A 12,034-nucleotide genomic window follows, 5' to 3' on the forward strand; every position below is an offset into this window, starting at 1 on the left:
AAGATCAGCAAATCTTCTTTCATCCACGCTTTCTCCCTCAGATGTGTCTGTCTACCCCCTGCACCCCAGCCAACTTCCTTCAGCTGAGGCTGATCCCAAGATCAAATAGTGTCAGTTACAAAACCATTCTACTCTTCTCCTGAACTTCCTTTTTCTTGTTCCATTACCTAAACCAAAAGAATACATTTCTGGTTTTGTAGATTTTTTGTACTAGGTTAGCTCCCTGCAACAGCTCATCACAGAATTATAATAATAATAATAATGATAGCAGTATAGAGAGAAAGAGAGCACAAACATGTGGCTAAGGCATTTATGAATATAAGGCTATAATAGGATCCTCTTCAGGAGGGAGAAAAACATTAAATCAACTATGCTATGTCATTAAACTTCAATCACAGACCCTTGAATTTGCATCTGCGCTGCAGTTGGTCCACATTCAGCTCTGCTCTAGATCCTAAATCACACACAAGAAGATTGAGGGAAAGAAGGTTTCTCCTGCAAGTTTGTTACTGTTCTCAGCAGATCAGATCTACTCGCTTTTAATGACTGTAGTTCAAAGAAATATCAATGGGCATTGCTCTGCTGCATCTTATACAATGTATGCTAGAAGTTAGGCACAGAACACAAAGAAGCCATGAAAGCCAAAGTGAATAAATGATTTAAGAGAAGATTCTTGCAAATCAAGGATGAGACAGCAGGGATGCTGCTCTTCAGTTTGCAGAGGTTTTATTGCCATGTTCTTCCTCTTGCTCTTGGCACTGGGCAAGTAATTCTACCCACGACAAGTAGAACAGTCTTTTCTAAGCTATGAGACTGGAGTAAAAGAAGTAATGGGAACCAGGCTGCTGTGGATAGGAGGCATGACAACTGAATGCCATTTTCAGCAGCAGCAAGCTTTTAGGTCAACATCACAACATCAAACTGCACCCTCAAGTGAGGGATTTTTACCAACAGATGACTTTCTCAGGACCTAACAAAAAAGAGGTCACATCAATCATCATCACACAGCTAATAAAGTCTTCAAAAAACAAGTAAAGAAAGCTGTCAAAGGAGTAGTTACAGCTGGTGTTACTGGGGGAATAAAATTTTACATTTCATCTTGCGAATGAGAGCTTGTTTCCCTTCATAGAGGAGAAACATCTAACCAGGATATCTGAGCACCACACAGGCCTGGCAAGCAAGAGGGGCTGTAAAGACTGACAATCAGCCATTCAAATGAGATTTTGACCAGCAACCTGCTTTTGATTAAAATTCATCAATATAGCAATTTCTGTTAATTTAGAATAATTGTTTGAAGCACAAGAACTGGTAAGAGTCCAGCCTTTCTTTTCCTGAGTCAGTGAAAAAAAATCAAACTTCTCATGCAGAAATACATAGGGGATATGGAAAGAAAGGGAGGGAAGAGAGCATCAGCCCCATTTTTAATAGCCTCTTAAAAAGAATCAATATCTGGAATTTCCAGTCTGAGCTTCTCTTGATAAAAAAAATAAAATACTAGAACTTGACAAGAGTTCTAATTTTGTTTTCATCTTGTTTCAGTACATTTTCCTATCTCTGACAGGCTAAAATACACGAAGTTCTAACAACAAAATGAAAGTTTTTCCAACTAAACATTAGAGGCTGAGGGAGCTGGGACTGTTTAGCCTGGAGAAGAGGAGGCTCAGGGGAGACCTCATTGCTGTCTACAACTACCTGAAGGGAGGTTGTAGCCAGGAGGGGGTTGGTCTCTTCTCCCAGGCAACCAGCACCAGAACAAGAGGACACAGTCTCAAGCTGTGCCAGGGGAAGTGTAGGCTCGAGGTGAGGAGAAAGTTCTTCACAGAGAGAGTGGTTGGCCATTGGAATGGGCTGTCCAGGGAGGTGGTGGAGTCACCATCCCTGGAGGTGTTCAAGAGGGGATTGGACGTGGCACTTGGTGCCATGGTTTAGATAGGCATGAGGTGTAGGGTGACAGGTTGGACTTGATGATCCTTGAGGTCTCTTCCAACCTTCTTGATTCTATTCTATTCATATCCTATGATTAGCACTATAGACACTAGGAGAAATTAAAAGCTTGTGACAGTTGGAGGCTCAGGTTGTACCTCTATAGTCTTCCAGATTCTGACCATTAAGACATGAAAAAATCCTGCAGCCCAGCAGTTCAGTATTACACTGCCCTGCTCCATAGTTTTGGTCACAGCATAGTTTTGGTTCTTGCACAACTAGACAGTATTGAACAATCCACCCCCTGCCCCCAAGACCTAACAATTGTAGGTGGATGGTTAGATATATAGATATGTAACACGGAAACTATTATATATACTTAAAAAAATAAAAGTAAAGAGTAGTGAAGCCATATTGGCATGGCTTCACTACCATTCTAGTTTCACTAGAGAAAATACATTTGAAAATAAGTTAGAAAACCAACAGGAGGCAGCAATTCAGTGAAAGCTAAGCATTTTAACTTTTGGACTGGAAATCCTTATAAATCCCAACAATATAATAGATTCAATGTAACATCTTTGGCTTTAGACCTTACCAGACATAAGTACAGAAGACTATGTTAACTCTGTAAAGTGACCTGCAGGAAAAAGGTATCTTATTTGTTGTTTCTTGACTGCAAGAGTCTATACAGATTCACAGATGAAAACAATTCATTTTGAATTACACAGTCAAAGGAACACTTTGCTTGGAGAATCATAATCAAGGTTGATGCCACTACTACTATTACTACTACTAACATCACCACCACAAGAAAACAATAATCCAGGGAGAGAAGCCCAAAGTGAAAGCAATAGTATAAGAATGAATATATTGGAAAAAAAAAATCCAATTGCAATTAAACATCAAAATTAACCCATGGCTTAATGATTCAAAGCCTAAAGAGGCATGCTTTATGAACAATATGGTGTACTCAAAGCACTGCAGAACAACACTTGCATTTGGTTTTGTGTCAGTCAGACTGAAAGAGCACTGGGCACCACAGTGGCTGAACTAAGGGAAAAATCACATTGCCACCAGCTTGCTTGTCTCCAGTATCCAAGCCAAGATATAGAGGTTAGGGTGGACGACACTGGTATTGCCAAGGTGTACTGCATTCTGCAAAGTAGGCAATTCCTCTTCACACTTGCAAGAATGATAGACAGGCAGTATTACACTCTTGATATTAAGGAGAAATAAAATTAACTAACCCCAACCTTTTTTCTCTTCTCACAAATATAAAGATAACTGTCAGATTCTATATGCCACAGAGTTTCAAGTTGGTCCTTGTTTGGACAGGCACTTTGCCTGCACACACCAGGTAGCTCAGCCATTTACATGATTCTTTTCTACTGTGGACCTAGTTACAATATAAATCCTTATGAACTCATGACATCTACAGAAGCAAGAAGGCTTGTTCAGTAAAATTACGTGGTCTGGCATAAAGAGAGAACACCACTTTCCTATGCACCTCTTCAACGTAAACGATTAACCATGAAACAAAATCCTTGATTAAAAGAAAGCCTTGTGTGCTACAGAAGTATGCATAAACCACCGGGCTTTGCTGGTGTTCCAATAGTTCAACCTTTGCATGGTTCCTCCAGTTAAAAAAATATAATAAAATGAATGTTCTCCAGTTTTGTTTGCCTTTCCAAGTCTGAATTCAAATTGCAGCAAACAATTCGAGTCCAGCCTAGCCGTTATTCATGCTCTCACAAGAACAACCTTTGACACAATGCACTCTGCCTGTATCAGACCCTTCCCTGTCTCTGCTAAAGACTGTGATGGAGTTTTTAAAACCACAGGTCATGTTTATAGTTACAAATGTAGCAGTGGCTGGGCACACCTAAGTTCACTAGAATGTGTTATAACAGCTGTTTTGCTCTCACAAACACTTCCTAGAAATGGTGCAGGAGTTAGGATAACACCAGGCACAGCTTCCAGTTGCAGCCTGAAGCCTGAGCACAGATGGGCAGAAGTCTGTGCTGCTCAATTTTAAAGCCAAAGGGGACATTCAGCTTACACTTGTATAGATGTAACCTAGCATCTACCTCAAGACACTTCCCTGAAGTTAACAATGGAGCTTAATCTGTTGCACTTTCCATGCCCTACTTTGGTGGGTCATACAAAATGTACCAATAAACCTAACTTTGCAACCACTTCTGTGGCTTAAACCATAATTTTAATCCTTATTTTAGCCTTAACAAAACACCAGAAAAATGGATCCTAGCAATAAAAGATGCAGAAATATGCCAAGACCTTTAACCCACCTTGTTGCTAATGATCTCCAGTCCCAGTCTGAATCCTAGATTAAGCACAACTCAGTTAACCCATACATGAAGCAGTACAGACTGGAGGTCTGACAGATGCACCACCATTCAGACCTCATCCAAGCCTTGACCTTTCAGAATTTAGCTGTACACCTACCACTTCAAGCCTTCTTTCCCAGAACATGAATCCTACACAGGCTGAACAGTAACCTGGTAACCACACTGTCAGCAAAATCAACAGCAAGGGGCATAACTTGACCAAAAGTCTCCTTCACTATCTCAATAAGCCTTTTCCTAATCAGGACCTAATGATATGTCTTAGCATATAGGATTAATTCAAATTCATCTTGGTAACAGAGTTACCTCCACATAATGTAGTCTTGCAAGTACTAATCTGTAGCCCAGTCACATGTTCCTTACACTGCAGCCAGCAAGAAAATAAGATCTTCAACTTGTCTCATCTCGAAACTGTCTTGAAAAATAACCCCGGCCAAAAGCATGGTCTAGTGACATTAAAATAAAAATAGGAAAGCTTTTTTGCCCATTTTGCTAATTAATATGTCAGAGCTCATAAAGGAAGTCTCATCAGCTCTTCTCCAGCACTGCATCATCTGAAAGAGCTGTGTCAGCAGAGGCTTCAGCAGACAGTCAATACAGACTAAAAGTGGTCTAAGCAGTAAATCAGAACACCAAAAAAAAAAGAATTTCAGGGAAAGGAAAAAAAGCTGTAAAGAATTTAGTATTCAGTTTTAGTATTTGATGTAAATCAGGTAATTTTTGATGTACAACAGTCTTGCCATTCTAAGAGGGTCCTCCTAGCTGTCCCCAAAATCGCTTTTCTGAAAAGCTAAGAGTTCATGAAAAACTGAGCTTAAAGGTTTCATCTTTGTGAATTTTCAGGGATCTTCTCTGCTTTGTGATAGAGGCACCAACTAGCTTTTCATTCTCACCATCAGAATTGAGTTCAGTGAATGTGGACACACCACTGCTGCACACACAGGAAGTTTACAGAGGACAAAATCCTTAGAGGATTCAGAGAAGATGCCTGTGACCCCATGTCTTTTCCAGAAAGGGCCAAGTAGGCTGCATCAATGCTTTTGCCAGTGGTATTGTGGAAACATTTGCACACTAAGAACACCTGTGAGCACTGCAGGGTGCTTTCATCTGGCAGGATGAAGGACAGGTCAGCTATGAGAACCAGAACTGGCACAAGCATTTCTGTGAGAGTGAAATACAGGAACAAGTCTGCAGCCATTTTGTCCTAGAACATGTTTAAAAGCTCAGATATGTCCAGAGGTGCTTATAAAAATCAAACCTACTTTTTAAGAAAAAACAAACAAACTACTGTTTGTGGGTGCAATATATAAAAAGACAGAAAGATGGGGCTACAGCTACAGATGTTTCTAATGTCTTGGTCTTCTGCAGAATTGTAACAACCTTTTTGAATTGTATGCACGCTACCAATTCATTGCTGCTCAGTAGCACGTAATAAGGAAGGGATACAGTAGCTGTACCAAAAGCTCGGACTAGATACTTGAAGAACCACTCTACCAGAACAGAAAGGGTATTTCCCTAGAGGGAATTACTCAACTGCATATTTCATACAACAAGTCATGTTGAAGTAGAGAAGGGATAATTGCATTGGTTGTTAGTAGGTGATAATTAATTCTGTGTAGAAACACATTTCCTGAAGTCTAGAATAGTATGGAAGCTCTCCACTCTGTAATGAGAAAATAATGGTGTTTTGCACCCAACACAAGAAGCTGCATTGTTTCCCTTCACACACTTAAAAAAAGGTATCTCTAGGAAGCACAATGAACAATGCTGAAACAAGAGCTCTGTGATGTGACTGAATGTCACCAAAATAGCATATATAATTCCAAAGAAACCTACAGTAAAAAGGCACCAGGGAAACAGCACACCGTGATCTTGAGCAAACCTTTAAAATAAATGTGGAACACTGAGAAAGCTGAAACTGCAGCTTGTTTGCTCTTTATGAAGGGTTAAAAAATGGAAGATAGAGAGAGGAGAAATATTTTTCAACAGTAACTGAACAGTATTTAAAGTGGAAGGAACTAAGAAAAATAATTTGTACTCCAATATTCTCAGATGTTGGCTAGCTTCTTTTATTCTGAAGGGGAAAAAAAGAAACAGCCTCTAGGATCTTTGTATTACTACTTAGGTGATTCCTTGGCCACTGATTTTAGTCTGTGAATAAAAGATTTTAGGCACATGTAAGAGGTATACAAAGCAAACAAACCGAAGTTCAATAAGTGTGGGTCCACATTTTCATATAAATTGTAGGTGTCTTCAAATAGAAAACTTTTCAAAGCCACAGTTCTCAAGAATCTGGAGAAGTGTGCAGAAGAAAGATCAAATGCTGCTAAAAGTATTATTATAAAGCTTAATGTAGTTATAACAACTGATTGCCCGTGAGTTATGATCTCACCAGGTTTCCCTCCGATATTCTTTGATAGCAATGAATTCTACTGATCTGTAGAAAACGGCATGATGCTGCAATGTTTGTAGTAATTTCTCTGAACGGGAAAAAATCCAAGCTTCTTCAAGCTGACAAGATCATTTCTTTGAAGCTTTCACATTCCCAAAACAAAAAGTTGAAAGAATTTTTTTCTCCCCAGGAGTGATAGTGTTACAAGACATATGAACCACCCTGTGATTCAGAAAGAGAATCCAAGAAGTTCACAGTCTGAGGAAAGATGCCAGAAAAATTTAAAAAGAATTTCCCTACAAAGTTCAGGAAAAGGTCTTCAGATAAGGAAAATCCACACACAGAACTAAAGAAGGACATCCAGTTGCACAGAGAAGGAATACTATAAACAATCAAGAATCTCATAGCTGACCTCCTTTTACATGAATACAGATTTTTAGTGGATAAAGGTAACATCCAATCGCACTACAAAGAGGGAGGCTGACACTTCAGGGCTTTTAACATCAGAGGAGGCTGCCAAATAACTTGAGTTTTCTAGAAAGTTTAAGGGTTCTTATGTCAACTTATCCATGGCCTATCAAAAATTACATCTTACCTGACTATTCCTTGAAAATTCTTTTAATACAAGAACTACAAGTTGTACAATGCCACAGTGTGGTTTGTGGAACTGATTTAATAAATAGGTACAGTAATGACAGCAGTATGGACTCATTTTTTTATTACTACAGCCTTAAGAAAGAAACAAATTATTTTGACTACACAAGCACAATGAAAGGAAAAGCTCTGACCAATTATTATTACTACATGTAGATTTCTTTTTAAAAAGTTATCTCTGATATTTCTTGTAAAGGAAGTGGAAAACAGAGCAAGGAGCAAAAGCAAGAAATATTTAATTTTTTTTTCAAAACGTATATTGTTTAAGACTCCACAAGACACATTGCATTTGCCCTTATTTGAAACAGCACCTTCTTCAGTTTACAGCATTTGCACTGAAAAAGGTACAGCTCTTCCTGCAAATGACTCAGCTACATAGCCTGCCTGTCAAAGAACAATGCTTAAGTCATGTTTGTTCAACTTGGAGTCCAGTGCATACAAAGTAATGCCTTAATTTGTAACTCCTTTAGTCACCACAGTTTCTGTAAGCTGGTTTTAATTTACTGTTCATACTACTTCCGCGTTGCTGACTTTTCCTCAAAATAGGAGAACAGCTTACCTGATCTGTGTCCAGCCAACAAACCAACTTTGCTTTCATCTGCCACTGGAAAAATAAAAGAAAAGACACAAAGATCAGAAATATTTAAATTTATAAGCCTTTGAAACACAGCATCTTAAATCTTTAAATTATAATTGTTTGTTAAAAGCCTTTTTTTAACCCAATCCACCTGGGGTGCTTCAAAGTACAACTATCTGAATCAAAGCCCACTGAAACCAATAAGAGGACCACCAGCAGTCCTTGTGGGTTACAGATCAGGACTTCAGCACTTACATACTCAAAACTGAGTTGTCAAAAGAGCAGTTGTATTTGTAAATAGCTCATCTTGCCAGACAAATCACAGGGCATAGGAGAGTTGTAAAATTTTCAGATCAAAGACTTCAGTTGTAAAAAAGAATCCAGAACTGGAAAACTTCCATTTGCAGGGCTTCTCACTGCCTCACAGGACCCTCAACAGACAATGAAGTCTTCCAAAACCTGACCTTTTGGAAGGCTTATCCATTTTCCCATGTAACAATTTATTTCAGTTTATCTGTAAACTATGCCTTTGTAGTATTTCACAACATCTTGTAAAGAAAGATGTTTACAGTAGCAACAGTTTGCAGATAGACTAGTGGAGAAGGAAATTCGGAATGTAACAAAAAAAGTATTTTTTTCTTCAGTAACACTACTTCAGTTTATCAGCATATATCTCAAGAAACTAATTAAAATACTCTCCCAGAGGGCTAAGGGGAAGGAACCAATCACCATTTCTTAAAATGAATTCTATGCAAAGAAATGGTGCTAAATTAATGTTAGGGATGATAAAACAAGCACAGGAAATGAATGTTAGGGTTGAAAGCTTATCCTTCAAGTCTGCCTGCCCAAATGCGCACTAACATTATGCCTTAAAATGTGATCTCTTTGTACAGTAAAGTAAGTTGCTAAGTTGTACCAAAAATACTATAAATGGAAACTTAAACAAGCTTTGTGTAGTGCTTACTGTAAAAAGTTTACATATGGGCTTATCTGCAATGATACAGGAACATGCTATTTTCTACACAGGAAAGAGTAGTGCAGTACTTACTGACATTTAGGAACTACTATTGGGAAAACAATCACTGTAAATACTTTTTTATATTGCCTTGCCACTTTCAGGGAAACTTTTCCCCTCAAGAAAACCAGTATCAGATTCAGGAGTGGGATTCGGAACTGGAATCATGAATCCACAACTGACCAGTGTATTTCTTCTCTGCTTTAGTAATGTGATTGTCATCTGATTATCAGTAAAACTGACAGTGTAGTTTTGTTGTGGGATGTACATGCTAATAAAATAAGATTAACACTGTTTGCAGTGTTCTGCAGAGATGCTGCAAAACAAATAGCAGTGGGGCTAGCCAAAATTATAAGTGCGACCAAAATTGAAGGCTCCTTGTCATTTAACCTTCTAAGTTTTCCTAGTCCCTGAAAATGGTAACTATTTAGCACATTGAGGTGTATTTGGATCCTATCATGCAAAACAACTAGTCAAGGATTTGTTATAAGGATAGATCAAGCTCCTTTTCCTCCTCTCTCCCCTCAAATTTACCTCTAAGCAGAAAAATTGTGGAAAACTTTAATCCCAAAGTTTAATGTTTTGACAATTTATGATTACATGAAAACAAGGAATTATAATGGAAACTGATTTGCAACCATAATCACAGCAGTCATTAATGTTACCACTACAATACAAGATAATTACTTGGAGCAGATTATGTACAGTACATGGGAGCTTAAAAAAAATAAGACACCAATGTTCACAGCATTTTTTTAACCTATGCTGCTGACTTGGTTTGCCTTAAACTAAATTTTACTTTATTAAAAGGGATAAATCCATGTAACTTAATAATACTTTATACACCAGCTTCACACACAAAAATTAGATTTTAATACTGGAGGGAAAAAAGGAATACTAAAATGATTAGAAAATGAAATATAATCTTACCAGAATACAAGCTTAGCATAATGAGTTTAAGCACACATACAATTAAAAAAAAAAAAAAAAGGCAGAAATTTAAGTTTTATGTCAAAGTTTTACAAAAATGTGTGCCCTCCATGGGCTAATTTTCATTTCATGGGATGTAACACTTAGGTAGTGACTTCTAGGTTGGCCATCCTTTGTTAGACCAAACAGGAGCAGCACAAACAAGTCCACTGGATAAGAATTCCTTTCCTTCCTTTGTTCCTTTTAGGAACAAGGAGAAGACAACAAAAAAAGAAGGAAAAGGCTAATGGGAGATAAATACTTTGTATGTTGAAGCTAAAAACTTTGTAACAGAAGATTTAATTCAGCAAATACATAACATGTCCTGTCACACAAAGCAGCATTTGAAAACACTGCTCTGCAGTTGTGACAAAAATAATATTTCCCTGGCTATCTTTTTTAGCTTTTGGAAAAAAAAAAAAAAAAAATCAAGAATTTTCTCTTCTAAGATTCTACTAGTGTTGGCCTATCATTGCAGGAAAGAACCTGAAAGATTTTAAACAGTGAAAAAATTCTAATCATTTTTATATTGCAATACCAAAAAGTAATTACATTGCAAATAAGTATGAAAAATTTCAGCTCGAGAGGATCACACTTGGGAATGTGCAGTGCAAGACTGGAATATATCAGAAAAAACATTTATAACAAAATTTCAACTGTAACTGTTTTCATGAAGTCTACTAGAAATAGTGGATATTCTTGAGAATCATTAAGTGCAAAATATTTCAAAAGAATGAAACCACCTAATTGGGGAGTGTAAGTACAAACCTCAAACAACAATCTGGGAAGGATCAATGTAAAGAAGTAAATATATTCACAAAGAAGAAGATACCTAAGTGCTAAATCAAACAAATACTTCACATTTCAAAATGTCCCTGGAACTCCAGGGGATGTTAGTTTATGAAGTTATTAATGTTTGTCAGCGTTGGAGATGCTGGCTCTTTTAATGTAATATCTGTAATTTAGGAACTGCATTTTCACCAGGGAAGCCAGTTAAATATTCATTCAGCCTATACTCAAAGTAACTGCTGAAATTAAAGTGACAGAAGTTCTGTGGCTGCAAGACCACATAAGAAAGATGAACTATTACTAAACCAAACAAATCGTTCCTTCCGATAGCAAACGACTAATGGCTTTGTTCTTTTGTTTTGGTTTTTTTAAACTATGCCAACAGTCACAATTGGTAAAATCTCAATTCTTTATGCCATGAATAAACAGATGTATTAGGATTTCCTGCAGTAATGTTCTGGAGTGCTGTTTTGCTTTAAGAAAATTAGTATTGTTCAGCAACAGCAAAAGCACCCATCAATGCATCCCCATCCTTCCACATAATCTTTTGATTGCCATTTCTGTGCCCTACTCAAGATAACCAAGGTAGTCATTTTATTTGAATGGCATAGTTTTCAGCAGTCTAGTACATAACAAGCCTTCTGTGATGCTTCAAAGTTTGCATCAAAATACTGTCCAGATTTACTTAAAGGTCAACATATTTCCCAACTATGGTTTAGAGACGCACAAATCAATGTTGTTGCCAACTGTCACAACCAATTTTCCTCCTTTTACCAAGTTCAGTTGCTGTACCATTATGTTTCCCCCAAATGAGGAGTTACTACTATTCAGAAGATACAAGGTACTATTATTCAATTCAGTACCTGTTCTCCAAAGACATTTTAGTTTTGTGTATTGACTGAGAGCTACTTAAAACCTTCTAAATGTGTGAAAATTACTTGTATTTCTTCTGGACAAATTGACACGTACCTTTGAAGACTAGTTGCAGTTCTGCACTCAGAAAAGAAGCAAACAAGGATTAAAATTACAATTAATGAGAAGTAACAAGAAAAGACACTGAAATATCAAAGAATTTTCTAGAAAAAAAATTTCTGATACCTTTATTAGTCTATAGGAAGCTCAATATAAAATTTCTTACTACACATTTCTCAATTAACAGCAGCTGTATTCCAAACCAGATATATCCTGCTTTTTTAGAATCCATCAGTTTCTGTGGTATAAACACATGAAAATAAATCAAAGCTATAAATTGGTCACTGATTTTTCTGATGAACTATATTTTTATCCAAGCCTTTAATCATAACAAAGGTACTACATCATTAATTAATTTTAGTCAGTGATAGTGGCAATGA

The 12,034-nt window shown here is 37.3% G+C and overlaps 1 protein-coding gene across 1 annotated transcript in view; it reads right to left on the reverse strand.

The window, feature by feature from the left end:
- The window catches only part of PARD3B (par-3 family cell polarity regulator beta), a 411,926-nt gene that overhangs the window by 163,378 nt on the left and 236,514 nt on the right, over positions 1 to 12,034 (reverse strand). Inside the window, exon 16 of the mRNA XM_054381001.1 lies at positions 7,892 to 7,936. Coding sequence (XP_054236976.1) covers positions 7,892 to 7,936 — 45 coding nt within the window. The remainder of the gene's footprint in view (positions 1 to 7,891; positions 7,937 to 12,034) is intronic.

The sequence above is a fragment of the Indicator indicator genome, chromosome 5 (genome assembly GCF_027791375.1).
Source record: "Indicator indicator isolate 239-I01 chromosome 5, UM_Iind_1.1, whole genome shotgun sequence".
In the NCBI taxonomy this organism is placed as follows: domain Eukaryota; kingdom Metazoa; phylum Chordata; class Aves; order Piciformes; family Indicatoridae; genus Indicator; species Indicator indicator.